General features: G+C 40.2%; 1 protein-coding gene across 6 annotated transcripts in view; it reads right to left on the bottom strand.

Annotated features, from left to right (window-relative positions):
* The window catches only part of RCOR1 (REST corepressor 1), a 139029-nt gene extending 119312 nt beyond the window's left edge, over positions 1-19717 (bottom strand). For 5 of the 6 annotated variants that reach the window (XR_004620459.1, XR_004620460.1, XR_004620462.1 and 2 more), the window contains exons 1-2: positions 19612-19675; positions 17209-17286 (exon numbers count right to left, since the gene is read on the bottom strand). Coding sequence is in view for 2 of the 6 variants with exons in the window: in XM_034643134.1 (XP_034499025.1) it covers positions 17209-17286; positions 19612-19660 (127 nt within the window). In the remaining 4 variants the exon portion in view is untranslated. Of the gene's footprint in view, positions 1-17208; positions 17287-19611 lie in introns of all 6 variants that reach the window. The other variant, XM_034643135.1, reaches the window with a different exon arrangement.
* Positions 19718-19723: the final 6 nt, after the last annotated feature.

Here is a 19723-nt window from a genome sequence, read left to right as displayed (position 1 = left end):
AACCTACATCGACACATCATAATCACACAAAGTTCATAGTGTACCTGAGGGTTCACTTTTGGTGTGTATTCGCATCATTACTGTATCATACAGAGTGGTTTCACTGCCCTAAAAACCCTCTGTGCTCTGCTTAGTCTTCCCTGCTCCTACTCTAACCCCTTAGCAACCACTGATCTTTATACTGTCACCACAGTTTTGCCTTTTCGAGAACTGTCATATAGGTGGAATCATACAATATGTAGCTAGATTGTCTGAAAGTCATATTATAGAGATAATATGCTTCTAGATGGATAGGTAGGTAGGCAGGTCAAGATAGGCCTCATTGAGATGGTAACATTTGAGCAAAGATCTGAAAGAAGGGAAGGAGATAAAGTCAGAGTAGTAGTGCAAGACCAGACTAAGTAGGTCTTATAAGGCCACTGTCAAATGTGGGCCACTGTGAGGTTCTAAATGACAGTGAAACATACTGACTTACATTTTAATATACAGAAGCAGGAGACTTATCGAAAGCTACTGCAGTGATTCGAGTTACGGATGATGATGGCTTACAAGAGGACAGTAGCAGTGAAGGCCATGAGAATTATATACTACACATTAGTATAAATGGTCTGCAGGAGGGATCCAAAAATGATAGGGGCAGTTCCCACCTTTAATGAGCAGCAGAGAAGACGTAAAAGCTCGCAACTAAAGATGGAGAAGTGCCATAATAAAGGTAAGTAACAAGGTACCCACAGAAGACACACAAGGTGGACCTAACTTAGAGGAGAGACAGGAGAAGAAAGAGTCCATGACTTCAATAAATGCTGCCTGAATTATTATGTGCAGGCATCTCAATCTCGAAACTCCTACAGCTCCTATTTCAGTAAATGGCATCATCAATCATCCAGTCACCTAAGCCAGAAATCCAGATGTCATTGTGGCCTCCTTGTGCCCCACATCCAACCTACCATCAAAGTCTACTCTAACAGTTTCAGAGCTTTCAAATCCATCTTCATTTCCTTCCCCTCACTAGAACTTAATACCATGAGGGCTGAGAATGTCTAGTTTGTTCACAGAGCCTAGAACAGTATCTGGAAAAATACTAGGCGCTCATTTAAAAGTTTCTGAATCAATGACTAGTATTCTCTACCTTCAGTGAATCCATTCTTACAAGCTCTCTTCAACACAACCACCAATGATCTTTCCAAACTGCAATTACATTCACACCACTCTCTGGCTTAAAATTCTCCAGTGTTACTCACTGAAGAACAAAGATTCTCCAAAATGGAGTAGTCCAGGGGCGCCTGGGTGGCACAGCGGTTAAGCATCTGCCTTCGGCTCAGGGCGTGATCCCGGCGTTATGGGATCGAGCCCCCACATCAGGCTCCTCCGCTATGAGCCTGCTTCTTCCTCTCCCACTCCCCCTGCTTGTGTTCCCTCTCTCCCTGGCTGTCTCTATCTCTGACAAATAAATAAATAAAATCTTTAAAAAAAAAAAAAAACAAAAAAAACAAAAAACAAAAAACAAAATGGAGTAGTCTGGTTTTAAAATGCATGGTTAGGGGCACCTGGGTGGCTCAGTCAATTAAGTGCCTGACTCTTGATTTCCGCTCAGGTCATGATATCAGTGTTGTGGGATCAATCTCCAAGCCAGGTTCTGTGCTGGGCATGGAGTCTGCTTGAGATTCTTTCCCCCTCCCTCTACCCCTCCCCACCTCCCGCTCTAAAAATAAAATAAAAAATAAGATGCATGGTCAACACAACATGCATTATTCCACAAAAATACTACATTACTGCTTCCATAATACAAACAAACATTAAGGAAAGTGTATTATTTTTATGCATATCAAAGAGACTTGTGTCTTGAATGATTGTTGAAAATCATTTAAAAACATTTAAAATAAATTCCAAATAGGGAATGACTGCTAATAAGCACAGGGTTTCTTTTGGGGTAATGAAAATCAAATTAAGATAGTGGTAATGGTTGCACAACTCTGACTATATGATAACCCACTGAATTGCAGTTTAAAAGACTGAATTTTATGGTATGTGAATTACATCTTAGCAAAGCTATTATTTAAAAATGAAATAAATTCCTCAGCTTAGCACACAGGCCCTTGTGTTTTTTGGGGGGGGGGGGCTGGTTGTTTTTTTTTTTTTTTCAAGACTTTATTTATTAGAGAGAGAGAGAGAGAGAGCAAGAGAGAGAGCACCAGGTGGGAGAGGGGGAGTGGGAGAAGCAGACTCCCCATCGACTGGGGAGCCTGATGTGAGGCTCGATCCCAGGACCCCAAGATCACGACCTGAGCCGAAGTCAGATGCTTAACCGAAAGAGCCACCCAGGCACCCAGAGGCCCTTGTGATTTAGTATGTACCTACATCTCCTGTCTCACCTTCCAACACCTTCCTGATTACTTTCCTGAGTTTTAATTATATCAAACTACTCATGATTCCTCAAAAATGTCAAGCCCTCTCTACCCATAGGACTCTATGTAAATACATGGCTCACTCAGCCTGGAGCATCGTTTCTTCATCTGCCCTTCCATACCCACCTTACAGGTCACCTCAGGAAAGCCTCCCCTTCCACACCCCATTTCAACCATGTCACCTTGTCCCACTGACCCGCAGGCTCTCAGAACACAGGTATGCCCCTATGACATGGCATTTATCAAACCAGACTAGGCATTTTATGACCATGGAAAATAAGACATCCAATAAATAATTAAGTCGTATAATACAACTTTATATTCTGTAATGTGCAAATACTACTTAAAAGCAAATTTACTAAACTTCAGCCATAAAAACTTTCTAATTAACAAAATATGACAAAAATCTTAAAATTTATTAAATCTGCTTGCTAGACATACAGGATTCATTAATATTCTATTTTTCTACATTTAAATTTTTCATTAGCAAAAAAAAAAAAAAGCAAAGTTACTAATATTTAGGGAAATATGTGTAATAACCTCTAACAGAAAAATTTTGTGTTCTTAGGTCAGCAAAAGTATAAGGAGTCCACCACATTTACACATAATGAATTCCTAAAAACATGTACAAAAGTGGAATGCGTGAAAGAAAGGCAACAGACGTGCCCAAAGGGTCATAATCATGTTCCTAAAAAGCTAGAAACTAAAATACACCTAATCACATCTCACCTTACTTTTCCACAGTGTAATTCCAATTTTATACATGTTCTTGGTTTTTTCCCTTCACAATTAAACACAGCCAACCAATGAATACATCTGAGGTAAAAGCTGCATGCTTTTAGAATGCCTAATGATTATAAGCTTTGTCTCAACTGCATGAAAGTTTGTAGAACGTACACTTCAAGTCAGTGGTATCAACACTTTCACTTTGCTATTGCTACTTGTTCTTAACAAGGCAGGAAGTGTGGTTTTAAAATTTTTTATAGCAATAAAACTCTTTAACCATTGCCTAGAAACTTAATATGCAAAGCTACATAAAAGTTCAGCTAACCCAGTTTATAAGCTACTTTAACAGGGTAAGGGGCCTGCATCTCTACCCCCCAACTTCTCAGCACCATTAACAATGCTGTACAAAAATGGCAACGCCATGGCAACTGACCTGCTGCCAAGCAAGCAGAACACCAAGCGGCTACTCAAAATGATAGTTCATGAGCTGATCCATAAAACTCTAATTTAGTTTAGTAGCAATATATGGCATTTGAATGCACCAGATGTTCAAAAATCTCCAAGACATCTAGCTGAAAATGACTAGAAAACAAAAAAAAATTCGGTGTTTCGAAAGGAATACCATATTCATTTTACTACATTCCAGCAAGATGGAAGTCCAAGACAGTCCAAGAATGAGATATTTCCTAAATCATACTTTTCTCAAAATACATTAGAAGTAGTAAGTTTTAAATAATTTACTTTTTAAAGAATGGTGAATTTAAAAAAACCATCTTCCCATCAAATTTCAATGAGCAGGTAGATCAGAGGAAGCACTTCATTACAAACACTGAAATGAATAATGACTATATAAAAACACAAAATTTGGCATTATGGTTTCTAAAAGCATTATTATTCTATTTACAGAACGTTTTCATAAACATAAAACCCAAATTTCAAAGTTTAAAAGCCATAACAACTTCAAGAAGAAACCAAATAGGTTAGGAGCAAAAGACAATATATAAAACAAGTATTAATGTTTTCTAAACAAAAAGGAAATGTAACAGGGTGCCTGCCTGGCTCAGTCAGGAGAGCATGTGGCTCTTCATCTCTGAGTAGTGAGTCTGAGCCCCACATGGGGTGTACAGATTAAATAAGTAAGACTTAAAAAAAAAAAAAAAAAAAAAAAAAAAAGAAATATAACCAATTCCTCTGCTTACCTTTTTTTTTTTTTTTTAAGATTTTATTTATTTATTTGACAGAGAGAGACAGCCAGCGAGAGAGGGAACACAAGCAGGGGGAGGGAGAGGAAGAAGCAGGCTCATAGCAGAAGAGCCTGATGTGGGGCTCGATCCCATTAAGCTGGGATCACGCCCTGAGCTGAAGGCAGACGCTTAACCGCTGTGCCACCCAGGCGCCCCTCTGCTTACCTTTTTTTAAGTTTATTTACTTAAGCAATCTCTATAACCAACGCGGGGCTTGAACTCACGAGCCCAAGACCAAGAGTTGTATGCTCCTCTGACTGAGCCAGCTCCTCTAAACCCTCTGCTTAGCTTTAAAAAAAAATCTAAAAAAAATAAAATAATTAAAATTTTTAAAAATCTAGCCTTTTGCTTCCAGCCAAGGTGGAGTAACATGAACCAGATTTACCCTGTTGTCTCAAACAACTAAAACCTGGACAAATATATGAAGCAACAGTTTTCAAGACAATGGACACCTAGCAACAAAGTACAGTGAGCCCTGAGAGATGAGAAATGAAGTAAATGCTACAACTGCCCCAGTTTATTGTCTGAAGAGAGTTTCCAACTGACAGCATGGGGATGGGGACTTGGAAACAATCTTTCTGGGTTGAGGGGACAAGTTGAGTTCAAGAAGCCAAGGCAGTTTGTAGGGAAGAATATCAGAAGAGAGAGACGGCTGCACAGAACTGGGATGCCAGAGATCTGCAAAGGGTCCCCCAGGAGTATTCAGAAGAGTACTGAGGAGCACATCAGCACATTCCTATGAAGAAAATACTTGAGGTTTCTGGATGAAGAACCACTCAAAACAATAAAAGGGAACAATCCATGAAGTTCACACAGGGCCAAGAAGAGTGCCTGTTCCCAAAAGCCAGAGTAGAAAACCTCAGAATTCATGGGTTACTGGGTAGAGTACTCAGAAGAGTTTCGACTCAGTAGTGGGAAATAATTAGCCCTAGAGGAAATGCTGCTCTGATGCTGCCTACCAAAGCTTAAAATTTAAATGATCTGAAATGAACAGGCTATTTCTAAGGAACTTAACCATGTCCCAGAAAAAAGCTCAAGAATATTTATAGGAATACAAAAATATCCAGCATCCATCAAAGTAAAATACATAATGTCTGGCATCCAAACAAAAACTACCAGACAAGCAAAGAAGCAGGAAAAGGCAACCCATAATGAGGAGAAAAATCAATCAAAACCAACCCAGAAATGATGCAAATGATAGAATTAGTAGACAAAAGCATTAAAACAATCATAACTGTATTTCAATGTGTCTAAGATATTAAAGACTGACTATGCTAAGCAGAAACATGAAATATATATGTGTGTGTGTGTGTGTGTGTGTGTGTGTGTGTGTGTGTGTACCTGGGTGGCTCAGTCAGTTAAGCGTCCTCTTGATTTCAGCTCACGTCATGATCTCAGGATTCTGAGTTCAAGCCCCACACGTCAGGGTCCACGCTCAGTGCGGAGTCTGCTTGAGATTCTCTCTCTCCCTCTCCCTCTGCCCCTCCCCCCGGCTCTCTCTCCCTCAAAATAAATAAATAAAATCTTTTAAAAAAAAAGAAATATATATGGGGCGCCTGGGTGGCTCAGTCGTTAAGTGTCTTCCTTCGGCTCAGGGCGTGATCCCAGGGTCCTGGGATTGAGCCCCGCCTTGGACTCCCTGCTCCGCGGGGGACCTGCTTCTCCCTCTCCCACTCTCCCTGCTGGTGTTCTCTCTCTCACTGTGTCTCTCTCAGTCCAATAAATAAATAAAATCTTTAAATATATATATAATATTTTATACATACTTTTTAAGATTTTTACTTATTTACTTATTTTATAGAGAGGAAGAATGCAAGCAGAGAGAGGAGCAGAGGGAGAGGGACAAGCAGACTCCATGCTGCATAAGGAACCTGACACAGGGCTCGATCCCACAACCCAGAGATCATGACCTGAGCCAAAAATCAAGAGTAGGACACTCAACCAACTGAGCCACCCAGGCTGCCCAATGAAATATATTTTTTTAAAAAGACCCAAATCAAACTTCTAGGTATGAAACCCATAATGCCTGAAATGAACAATGGGATTGAGGGTAGATTTTGCATTGCAAATGAATAGTAAACTTAAAGACATAGCAACAGAAAGTATTCAAAATGAAACAAAAAAAGACTAACCACAGCATCAGTAAGCAGCGGGACTTCAATCAGCCTATCATATGTGTAATTGTACACTTTAAATATGTATCGTTTATGTCAATTATACCTCAATAAGGCTGTTTTTAGAAACCTAATCTTTGAAGACAAGGCTGAGACTTCATACTGTCAATTTTTTAAGTCCTACGTTTATCTTCACTATAGCCATACATCTTAATCATCATTCTGGTTTAATTAGGTACTAAATAACCACCTCAAAAAACAAAGCTCTCCTAAGCTTTCCATTTCTACTTGCTTTCAAGAAGCCTCATTATGAATACCTTAACAGCACTATTTAAACAAATATCCCACTAGAAGACTTCAGTATACAGCCATCATAATATTTAGCAGTTGCACCAAAATCCTATTTCACCATGCACCTTGATTAAAGAGGCAAAACTTCTGAATTACAAAACTTGAAAACAAGAAAACTTTCAAGTTATCAGAATCTCTAGATCAGTGCTGCCCCATAGAACTTATTTTTTTTTTTAAGATTTTATTTATTTATTTGACAGAGAGAGAGACAGCGAGAGAGGGAACACAAGCAGGAGGAGTGGGAGAGGAAGAAGCAGGCTCCCAGTGGAGCAGGGAGCCTGATGCAGGGCTTGATCCCAGGACCCTGGGAACACGCCCTGAGCCGAAGGCAGACGCTTAACGACCGAGCCGCACAGGCACCCCCCCCCCACAGAACTTTCTGCAATAATAGAAATGTTCTATTCTGCACTGTCCAATATGGTAACCAGTAACTACAAAGAGCTACAGAGCACTTGAAATGTGGCTAGTGTGACAGAACTGAATTTTTTGTTTAGTTTAGTTTTGTTTTGAATTATCTCTACTCCCAATGTGGAGCTGGAACTCATGACCCCGAGATCAAGAGTCACACGCTTTACTGACTGAGCTGGCCAGAAGCCCCTTGTTTAATTTTAATAAATTTAAATTTAAATATTTTTATATAGTAGTGGTCACATTGTTGGACAACACAGCTCAAGACAATAAGAAAATCTGGATTGAAATTTTTAGGATTAAAATTTTCAAATTATTTTCAATATTTATAGCTTATATATAATATTAATTTTAAAATTAATAAGCACCATAAAACCATCAACACTGAAAAGCTTTTTTTTTTTTAAGGTTCTACTTAACTCGAACTCACGACCCCGAGATCAAGAGTCACATGCTCCACTGACTAAGCCAGTCAGGAGCCCCCAAAAAACTATTTTTGAAAGCTTGGCTGAAAGGATCATTATCACCTAAACCTTGCTGGTTCCTTCAATTCCCCTAATATCCTCCCAAGAAGGATTCGGTGACCCTGCTGTGCCATGTCTCATGATACTCTCTGTATACTATCACCAATGTACTAGGGGCTAGGACAGTGGGGAGTGGAAAGCAACCACTAATGGGGATGAGATTTCCTTTTAGGGGGATGAAAATGTTTTGGAACTAGACAGGGTGGTAGTTGCACAATGTACTAATGAATGTACTAAATGCTAATAAATTGTTCACTTTAAAATGGTTAACTTTGTTAGATGAATCTCACCTTGAGAAAAAAATTTTAATGTATCTAAGATGTGCATCTCTAATTTATACAAATTCACTGTAAGAAAAGCACAGAAAATGGGGAAAATCAGCTTTTACCAGCAACTTAAAAGTCCATTTTTCCTTGGGTTTTCTCTTCTTAAATAATTGAGCTTGATGCTTAGTTATTAAATGTCCATTACAAAATGCCCATTCACGGAAAGTCAGCCAAACCAAGCACATGGCTCAGAACCACATTCTTCTGTGACAAGTTAGCAAATGAGCCTTAAAATATTAAACCTGAATCAGTGACTCAAAAAACTATGCTACTGCACTCTATAAAAGCAGAAATACTTGGCACCACTAGCTCCCAGAAAACTTGACAGTATTAAAACCAAACTAATTTCTTACTCTACTCTTTCTACTATCCTGGTCTCCCTGTGTCCATGCTAAATTTGAAAGCAGAACAAACCCCAAGTCCAAAAACTTCCAAGCCACCAGAGGCAAAAAAGGAACGTAACCTTCAGTGAGAGAGAGAGTGCATGTGAGTACGTGTGTAAAACAACACAGAAATGTCTTAAGTTCAGGTAAATATTAATGTTTAGCTAACCTCAAAATTTTAGACACAAGCCATCAGGTAGTGTTTCCTAGCCAATAGGTGAAACTGGAAAAGAAGGATACCACAGCCAAACTTTAGGAGCAAAGACTACTTAAGTAGCCTCAGTTTAAGTACAAAGGAAGCCCTGAGGTTCTGCACAGACGATTAGTCCTTAGGTAATTTGGTCCTTAGTTAAATTACACTATGATAAAATCAAACATGGCACAGCCCACATTTGAGTCAATCAGAAAAGGGCTTGCAATTTTCTTTATACTCTGATCTCTGAAAAATAGAACAAAATTAACTAATAGCAGCAAGAAATATATACTTTGGAATGGAGGGCAGGGTTAGTTTGGTGCAGGGGGTTTTGGATAGGGGAAGGAGGATGGGAATAATATGCAAGAAAGGGAACTTAGTTGCTGAACAATACTAACCAGATAGCTGGTATAGGTAAAATCAAGGGTTTTTAAAAATACTCTCTCAAAAATTAATTAATTAAAATAAATTACTCTCAGATATTTTAACATTTCACACCTTATTCAAGACATGTTTCTTAAAGTCACTCCACAGCTCAAGTTCAATGTGAACCTACAGAAAAATGGACAGAAGGGGCGCCTGGATGGCTCAGTCAGTTAGGCGTCTTCTGCCTTGGGCTGAGGTCATGATCCCAGGGTGCGGGGATCAAGTCCCACATCCGGCTCCCTGCTCAGCAGGGATCCTGCTTCTCCCTCTTCTTCTGCCTGATGCTCCCCGAGTGTGCTTTCTCCCTCTCTCTCTCTCTCTCTGTCAAATAAATAAATAAAATCTTAAAAAAAAAAAAAAGGAAAAGAGAAAGAAAAACAGACGGGAGCAAGGGAGGAGGATGGGATAAACAGTATTTAAATATTATACTCCTATCTGTTAAACTAAAGGGTAGCCAACATAACACTATCCATTATAACCTTAAATCATACAATCATAAGAAATCTTTCCCCTCGGGGCGCCTGGGTGGCACAGCGGTTAAGCGCCTGCCTTCAGCTCAGGGCGTGATCCCGGCGTTCTGGGATCGAGCCCCACATCAGGGCTCTTCCACTATGAGCCTGCTTCTTCCTCTCCCACTCCCCCTGCTTGTGTTCCCTCTCTCACTGGCTGTGTCTGTCTCTGTCGAATAAATAAATAAAATCTTTAAAAAAAAAAAAAAAAAAAAAGAAATCTTTCCCCTCAAAAAAACCCTATAATTGTGTTTTAAGCTCTGAAGACGACTATTTCAACATACACGCAGGAATAAAGCAAACCCACTCCAATTTGCACCCACTGACCAAACCAACCTGTGTCTTCACTGCCAGAAAGAAGAGGAATATAACTGGACATGAAGCAGGCTCTGCAATCCTAAACCTAAAACTTCAGAACACCTGGAAGTACATGGAAACAACTAATCAATTGATCCAATAAAGCACTACTCCTATTTAAGTGTTTTTTCTTTTTTTTTTTTTTAAGATTTTTTTTTTATTTATTTATTCGACAGAGATAGAGACAGCCAGCGAGAGAGGGAACACAAGCAGGGGGAGTGGGAAAGGAAGAAGCAGGCTCATAGCAGAAGAGCCTGATGTGGGGCTTGATCCCATAACGCTGGGATCACGCCCTGAGCCGAAGGCAGACGCTTAACCGCTGTGCCACCCAGGCGCCCCTTAAGTGTTTTTTCTTAAAGAGGATTTCTGGCTGACTCTCCCTGAAATATATTAGATTGAAATCTAACTGCAACTTAACAGTTAATGGTATCTTGGAGTTTTTCCTTTTTCGGTGATATGTAAAATAATGGCACATCTTACAACTAATGTCATCTTAGAATGTGCTACCTTGTGGGCAAGTTATTAGGTTAAACCAGAACAGTAAGCCTTTGTTTCCTCATCTGGAAAATGGGGATAACAACTTTACCTTATGCGACTGTTGTGACTCGTGTTAAATTATTTAATAGATATAAAGATATAAAGTATTCAAACCAGACGGGAACATAGTAAACGCACCTTGACCTGGCATTGATAGATCATTCTTTGAAGGTTTTCTGTTAGTGATGATAAGTTTTACCTCCCCATCCACACACTTACCCATTGCCTTATAACCAGTGGCAAATCCATCAGACAGATGAATTTAACACCTTAACCATTTTTAAGAAACTAACAAACCATTACAGGAACTAAAGCCATTAACTTTAACCTCTAACATGCTGCTTTAGCTACATGCTGGACAGAAATTAAGTCAGAGCTTTCCAAGTCATCTGGCACTGTAATGCGGGCCAATCAGTTAATAGTTTAGTATACCAAAACGACTAACACTGAAACAAAATAAAACAAAAGATGTCAGTTCTCAGTAACATTCATCTCACAAATCAAGGATCCCAGTGATAAATGTTACAGGGGCTACATTCCAAGGGCAGTCTTTAAGCAGAAATATGTCCAATCAGCGATATTATTTTTATTCCTTCCTAATCAAAGAAACCTAATCAAAATCAACACCCCCCCCACTAAAGAGAAAACAAAAACTCTATATATGCAACCCTAACAAAGGATTAGTATCCGAATATATAAAGAACTCACACAAATCAATAAGACCAACACCCTACAGAAAAACAGCAAAGGGCATATTCATAGGAGGAATCCAAGCAGTCAAAAAACATATAAAAAGACATTTAACCTCACCAGTAATTAGAAAAATGACAACAGGGACGCCTGGGTGGCTCAGTCGGTTAAGCGTCTGCCTTAGGCTCAGGTCTTGATCTCAGGGTCCTAGGATCGAGCCCCACATGGGGCTCCCTGCTCAGCAGGGAGTCTGGCCTCTTCCTCTCCCTCACCCCCCCTCACTTGCATACTTAGGTGCTCTCTCAAATAAATAAAATCTTTAAAAAAAGAAAGAAAGAAAAGAAAAGATGCCAACATGAACCACAAAAGGATAGCACTGCAAAAAGTTAATCTAACAGTATAGTGAAGATTGGGTGAAATCGAACTCCTCTGCCTTGTTAGTGGACATGTACTTGTTTGGAAAGCATCAAAGCAAATGAACATACAAGATAATTTCATTTACAAAAAGACTTCGACATAACAAAACATATTGTTTATCATACTTAAGTATGTATTAAAATACAAAAACATGCATGGGAATTCTGAAGGTCTTGAGAGCATGGCACTCAGATTTCCCTTCAAGAGAGAAAGTGCTGAGAGATGTTTAATTAGCTGGCAGTCCCATCCGCCTGGCACCTTTGGGATCCACTGCAGCATTCATACCAGCGCCAGGCCAATGACTGAAGACAGCAAGCATTCTAGAGCAGGGCCACTCCTGCCCAATGGACTCCTCTAACAAACAATCTGCTCTGGCTGAGACTTTCTCTAAGCTGCACCTTAGGCTCCTGGATCCAACCACAAATCATCCTGCCTTCTGTTTTCCTTCAGGGGTGTCACACCGACATCCAGTTTGAAGGCTTTTGCCACCTAACCTTCCTCTCCTCTTTATCCTTCACAGGCATTTACCCCTATGAAGCTCATGCACATCTAATCCTGTCTTGGCATCTGCTTCTCAGAGGATGCAAATGAACTATCACAGGAATAACAAAAATCAACTTTAAATTAGTGGAGGAAGTGAGAGAATTAGCCTTCAGCTGCACCTGACACAAATACAGCCTAATATTAAATATTAATCACAGTGGGTACACGTATTACTTGCTGTTCCATCTGAATGTGTACTTTTTTTAAGTAACTATCATTACAATTCAAATTAGGCATAATAATTATCCAATCACTTCAGTTTTTAAAAGTTTAAAACTCTAACTTCTCATTCTAAAATTCTGAACACATATTATCGTTCCCAATTACTGTACCTAGTAACAAGACTCTACAACATCTAAAATAATCCAAGTTCGAAGTTTGGGCTCATATGGCCTCAAGTTAACCTTGTGACACTTTTAATGATTAGATATTGAAAGACAGACAAACGTAAGTCATTTTACCTCTCTAGCTCTTACTTTCCTCATCTAAGACATAGGAAAATTTGATTAGATGGGCATTACAATTTTCCCTCATCTAGAAACTTCAAAAATTATGACTAGTGTTCAATTTTCATTAAGGTCCACATCTTTAAAGAACTTGACTAATTTGAAAAAATAGGAGTTTTAGGACTTACTGTTAACATCTCATTTATTTTTATGTATTTACTTATTTATTTGTCAGAGAGAAAGAGCACAAGCAAGGGGAGGAGCAGGCAGAGGGAGAGGGAGAAGCAGGCTCCCTGCTGACAAGGAGTCCCGATGTGGGACTCAATCCCAGGACTCTGGGATCATGGCCTGAGCCAAAGGCAGAGGCTTAACCAACTGAGCCACTCAGGCATCCCTCATTTATTTTTTGTAAAGATTTATTTGAGGGGCGCCTGGGTGGCTCAGTCGTTAAGCGTCTGCCTTTGGCTCAGGGCGTGATCCTAGTGCTCTGGGATCGAGCCCCACATCAGGCTCCTCCGCTATGAGCCTGCTTCTTCCTCTCGCACTCCCCCTGCCTGTGTTCCCTCTCTCGCTGGCTGTCTCTCTCTCTCTGTGTCAAATAAATAAATAAAATCTTTACAAAAAGAAAAAAGAAAAGAAAAGAAAAGAAAAGAAAAGAAAAGAAAAGAAAAAGAAAGAAAGAAAGAAAGGAAGAAAGAAAGAAAGATTTGAGAGAGAGTGAGCACACATATCCAAGCGGGGCGGGGGGAGGGGACACCCAGGCACCCCATTAAAATGTCATTTAAATGAGATGTTAAGGAGAGCCTAAGAGGTGCCTGGGGGGCTCAGTAGGTTAAGTGTCTGCCTTTGGCTCAGGTCATGATCTTGGGGTCCTAGGATAGAGCCCCACGTTGGGCTCCCTGCTCAGTGAGGAGACCTCTCCCTCTCCCTCTGCCCCCCTACCCGCCTCTTCGTGCACACACGCTCTCTCTCAAATAAACAAAATCTTAAAAATAAATAAATGACATTTTAATGTCATTCTAAAATATTTCTCTCAAACATTTTAGAAGAACACTTTTTGCCACCTTAAACCAACTTTAAAATATTCTGTTTTAAAAAATCAACAAGGGGGGTCTGGCTGGCTCAGTTGTGGGGCATGTGCCTCTTGATCTCTGCATTGTAAGTTTGTGACCCATGTTGGATATAGAGATTACTTTTAGAAAATCTTTTTAAAAATCCATAAATAATAAAAATCAACACAGAAACCATAAAACTCAACTAGACATTAGATAAGTTGTATTAATAAAACATTCAAAACCCAAAACACAAGACACTGTTATATTGCAACTATAACCCTATCATTTCTAGGGTCACAGATACTTTCCACAATTGCTATTTAAAGCTGTGGGAGGAATTAACTCAGTCCAAATCATTGAATCAGTCAGCATTCAATCCCAATCTCTACCTTATTCAGGCTTCTACTACACTGCTACAGAGATGTCCTCTCCCAGAAAGTGATTTCAAGTTCTGTTTTTAATATAAGTACAAACTTACACACACCTTAGCAAAGATCACTGTTTTCCATTAGAGTAAGGGACATATAGAAGCCTATTTCTTTTTACATTATCACGGAACCTCTGAAGAAAGACTCAGAAGAAAGTGAGGGCTAAACCATAAATTGATTACAACAATCTATGTAGCAGAGAAGAAAATATAAAAAGACAACCTGGGAAAATACAGTAACTTGGATAGAACTTTGATGTTTTATCTCCAAGGATTTAAGATTTTTTCAACTGAATTGCCCCCACAGAACCTTATAATGCCAAGGAAAATGACTTTCTAAAAGTAAGTCTAGGGGCGCCTGGGTGGCTCAGTCGTTAAGCATCTGCCTTCGGCTCAGGGCGTGATCCCAGAGTCCTGGGATTGAGCCCCACATCAGGCTCCTCTGCTGGGAGCCTGCTTCTTCCTCTCCCACTCCCCCTGCCTGTGTTCCCTCTTTCGCTGGCTGGCTGTCTCTGTGTCAAATAAATAAATAAAATCTTTTTTAAAATAAATAAATAAATAAATAAATAAATAAATAAATAAATAAATAAATAAAAGTAAGTCTAAATTTCTTCAGTACAAATTAACATTGATTCTATTTTTTTTTTTAAAGATTTTATTTATTTACTTGAGAAAGAGAGAAACAGAGCACGAGCAGGGAGCCTGTTGTGGGGACTCCATCCCAGGACCGAGATCATAACTTGAGCCAAAGTCAGATGCTTAACGGACTGAGCCACCCAGGTGCCCTTAACACTGATTTTAAAACAACTATGTTCTGATGAGTCTCAACCATCTAACCTTTGAATCACAGTCATCATCCGTGGAAGGGAGCAGTGTGGTAGAACCCCACCTTGAAAGCATTAACTCTCAAAAACAAGAACCTCAAAGTTTAGAGCAAAAACTCCCTGACTCAGAACCTAGTTAATGTGTACTTCCCCTGGCCCAGGGATGGACTCAAGGTTTCTTTACTACTAGCTAGAAACTTGATCTGAAGAGATTTACTATGCTCTCTGGTCCTCAGTATTCTTTTCTGCTCTATAAATGTTTTGGAATCCTTCTCCGTCTTCCAGGAAAGGGTATATACCTAAACTGCAGCAAGTACATGTGACTTAAGAGCAATCATTTTCAAATATCTCAGTGCATGACTTACGTTCAAATCAATGGCTTCATTATAATCCAGTCTTCCCAATCAGTAAAGCAAGTGATGCAAGGACCACTACTTGGCATCTTAAGTTACACAAATGATAATTAGAATAAAGATAACAAAAGATGTTTACTTAGCACTCTGTGTGCCAGGCACTGTGCTAGGCATTTTACATGTATAAGTTAAGAAGTTCTTTTATCTGTTTTACAGATGAAGACAAAAGTGAAGTAACTTGTCCGGGGTCAACACACACAACTGGCAAGAGGCACTGCCAGGACCCGAACCCAGTTTGAGGATTCTCACAGCCCAGGCTCTCTCAACCTATTCTACACTGCTTCTGAAAGGAACATGAAATTACAAAGGGGATGCCTGGGTGGCACAGTCGGTTAAGGCTGACTCTTGGTTTTGGCTCAGGTTGTGATCTCAGGGTCCTTGGGCTCCACTCTTGGACTCCATGCTCAGCGGGCAGTCTGCTTCTCTCTCTCTGCCCTCCCCACCGCCCCGCTCTTGTGCTCTCTCAAATAAATAAATCTTAAAAAAAAATTACAAAGAGGACTATAACTGACATAATCATGGAGTATTACTGAAACAAATTTATGACAGAGGAAGCTGAGGTTCCTGGGGATAAAACTACCAGCTCTACCTTTAGCACCTGCTTAGTCACAGAGCTAGGGCATTCAATCTCCTAACAACCAGTTCTAGGTGTCTCCATACCACACTACTGACAAAGCTGATCGCACAGGACTCATCATTACCCTAACCTTTCATCTGGGTGAACACTGCCTCAAAGTTTGTTTAAATCACAAAACATTCACCATAACTTGTGAATTTTAGAATATTTGTAAAATTGATTTTTACAATGAAACTGAAGCATAGAAAATAATGTGCTCAAAGAAGAACACAGAACCTCCAGTAAAAAGAAATGAAAAGCAGGTCAAGACCCTCTGTTCAGTAAAATTATTCCACATTAAAGCAGAACACATTTTACTAATAGAAATCAACTTTGAAGTGACAGTTGAGCCAATGTCAACCCAAATGTTCAAATCTCATTAAATTGGATTTAATGTTCCAAATATAGGTTGCTTTCTTAAAGGACCATTATCTCAAAAGTATTTACCATTAACAATTTCCTCTTCTGTAAGTCTCAATTTTAGTATGAGTAAACTGTGATACTGAAAACCAAACCAGGATAAAAGTTGACATAATAACCCATGCTTCAGAAAACAAAGAACTTGAGTCAACCTTAACATCCTGTCACTGTGTTTCTCCAGCTAGAAGACAACAAAGAGGAAGAGTACCAAACAATGATAGAAATATATAGGCTATAAAAATACGGGCTACAGATTCCTTCCTTTGCATGCTTACTGGTAAGATCATGGAAACATTCACATCTTTATACAGAAAAACACTACTCATTTCAAATTAAATTATGCTTTGCAAGTGTAGGAAATAACTAACCAGAGGTAGGATAGAATAAGCATTCCTCCCTCTTACTCTATTCTATGATTACTAAATTCTAAAAGAAACCAATGACAACTCAACATATGCTACATCATTGGGTATGGAAAGACAGTCTGGACATCACACGCGGGAACAAAGCCTAAGTCAAAGACGTAGAACTACATATTTGTTTTTAAAACTAATCGATAAAACTTTTTCTATCTTTTTTAATTGCCAAGTTACACCCATAGTCCACAAACCTAGTCTGGGTCTTCATCCGATCAGAAGAACTGATTCAGCATTTTAGGGCTACAGTGCTCCATTCATTTCATTCACTATCTGTAAGGGATGACAGAAGTGCATCTTTCTTGGACTATACAGGGCATGTCAGGTGTTACTAGTTTCAACCATTTGCTTTTAAAGCTAAATACGGTCAAGTTGGGATACCACAGATAAATAAAATCTGACTTAAAAAAAAAATTAAAATCAACTTCTTCCACTCACACATCTTTACCAGAGATGGTTTTTTCAAAAAAGAAAAAAAAGGCTTCCTGAGGAGTTTCACATTCACTTGTTCAAATTCTGGATAAAAAAAAAAAAAAAAATGCATTCAGAACTCAGGCAGGGAGAAACAACTAGCACTAACAATCATAATTGCAATTCTGTATTATTCCTAGCTTGTACTTGCTGAAAGAACCTTTCAGTCTAAAGACCTAAAAAAAATTTTTTTTCCGTGCAACAAACATAGTGTACCATTTCTATTCTGAAATGGAAGTCTCCTCTTCCTTAGATATTAAGTTCTATGTAATAACACACCTTAAAAAAAAAAATCACTAGGAAACAATAAAGTCCCAGAATTTTCAGCCACATCTATGAACGTGTCTCACTGCTCAGACTGGCGAAACAGGGCTAAAATTATTTGCCAGTTACATTCCTTTCCAGATTAAAACGACACAAAATAGGAAATGCATAAATACTAATACCAAGCCCCAATCAACTGGCAGTAAGACTATGCAGAACATTTACAGTGTTTTACTTTTTAGAATGGCAGGTCTCTAGCATTTTTATGTTTGTACCTATTCCATCAAAAATACAAGGGCAGCTCAAAATATGATCCTACTACAGCTGCTGTTTCAAAGAGAACAAACCCAAAGAAGTCAATCTCATTACTAACAATGCAGAGGTAGACATCCATATTTAGAAGAAAGTCAGAAATCTAATTCCTGTTGCTGCCATCAAATATGCCCTTTTCCTTAGTCACATCCAACGGATTTAACTAAAGCTTTTGAAACCCAACTAAAATGTACTAAAAATTGACCAACTTACTAAAACTAAAAGATCTATACAAGTCGGGTTTTTTTAATATGTGTAAAAACTTGGTGACAACCTTTGCTTTATGTTCTGTGTATTAAAACAAAGATGGACTTGACCTACAAAATGAAGATAGGGTCAACTGTAACCAAAAAACAGTATGCTTCCCCTGGTGGCCAACCTAGGAATGGAGAAGGCATGCATACGAGAGAAAAAGCCTGGTCTCCCAGTCCTATCCTGTCACTCTTGTAAATGAGAAGTCACTACCAAAAAAGGAAGATGTGGGGGAAGGGGAAACTATCAAAAACACTAACACGAATTTAAAAGCAATACAAACCTGGATGTTAGACTACATGAATTTAAGAGATTTAAATCAACAGACTAAAATTTAGAAGGCAAATACAGGCAAGGTCATTTATTTCCAGAGTGCCCAAAAGCTCACTCAGGGATCCCTGTGTATTTTCACTTCAAAGAACACCCAGAGTTTAGTACCTTAATAACAGCTTAAGAGCAATCTCCTTTTTCAAGGACTAGATCCTTGCAATTTTCTGCAGTCTTGTTTCCAAGGAAAAGCATTTATGCATTTATTTTCTCAAATAAACTAGTGGTATAACCTACATAGATACCCTCCAGCTCTAAAGCCCTCCAACCAGAAAGCCTGTTAACTCCAGTTCTGCAGGATTCTCTTTTGAATTTTATTTGTTAAATAAAACCCATGTCCTTTCAAACATCTTCTATGCCAACAATCTTTAAAGAACAGTCTCATACGGAGACGGGCTAGAATCTCACGCATTAAAATCTGACGAATTCCTTTGTCTGATTAGATTTTTTTCTGGTACCACTTTAAATTTGCTTCCACGCAGAACAGCAGCAAGGAAAGTAAATGTTCCATTCTAGGGTGTAGGGATTTCTCGGAGATGGAAAGCATTCCTTAGGCTAAAGCCTCTGAAGGTTCTATTCTTTCACAACCCCTTCCTTCAAGGAAAACAAAACAAAAAAGGAAACACATGGACATTTACAAATAGGTCCTAAAATCAAACTGCCACGAGCAAGCCTCTCTTCCCCAGGCAGGCGCCCTCTGGGAAGCACACTTAACTGATTTTGGGGGGTCGCTTTTCTACTCCCTCAGGCTGGGAGGGGAGTCAGGGGCGAGCAGAAGCCCGGGGGTCCGGCAGGAGGAGGGAAAGGCAAGTGCCGCGACATTTGGCAGGACAGAGACCGGTGTGTGGACGTCCCAAGTCCCGGGCGCTCGCAACACGCTAACTCTCCGGCGTTGCCACCCGACCCCCCGGCCGGGGCGCAGCCGGGCCCGGAATCCCGGGCCCGCGGGAGCCCCCCAGGCCAGGTGCGGCCGCGCCGACGCCGCCCCCGCTCACCGGGGGCGCAGCAGGCCCGCGGCAGCGACCCGACCGGGGGCGGCTTGGGCCTCCCTCCCCGGGGTGCCGAGGCGCGCTGGCGGACCACGCTCGGGTTGCTTCCCTCCTGGTTCTCGCCCTGCTGTTCTCCCCGCGGACGGCAGGGCGAACACACACAAAAAGAAAAGTTGTCCGAGGGCCCCCGCCCCCTCGGGTCGCGGGGCCCGGGGCCGCTACTCACCGGGGTCAAAGTCGGGCACCACCGCCTGGTACTGGGGTCCAACCCGCATGCCGCCGCCACCTGCGGGGAAGCAGAGCACGGCGGTCAGCGCGGGCGGGCGGGCGCGGGGGCG

This window comes from Ailuropoda melanoleuca, chromosome 14 (genome assembly GCF_002007445.2).
Source record: "Ailuropoda melanoleuca isolate Jingjing chromosome 14, ASM200744v2, whole genome shotgun sequence".
Taxonomy (NCBI): domain Eukaryota; kingdom Metazoa; phylum Chordata; class Mammalia; order Carnivora; family Ursidae; genus Ailuropoda; species Ailuropoda melanoleuca.
The sequence above is the reverse complement of the archived record's forward strand: the minus strand, read 5'-3'. Positions and strand labels throughout refer to the sequence as shown.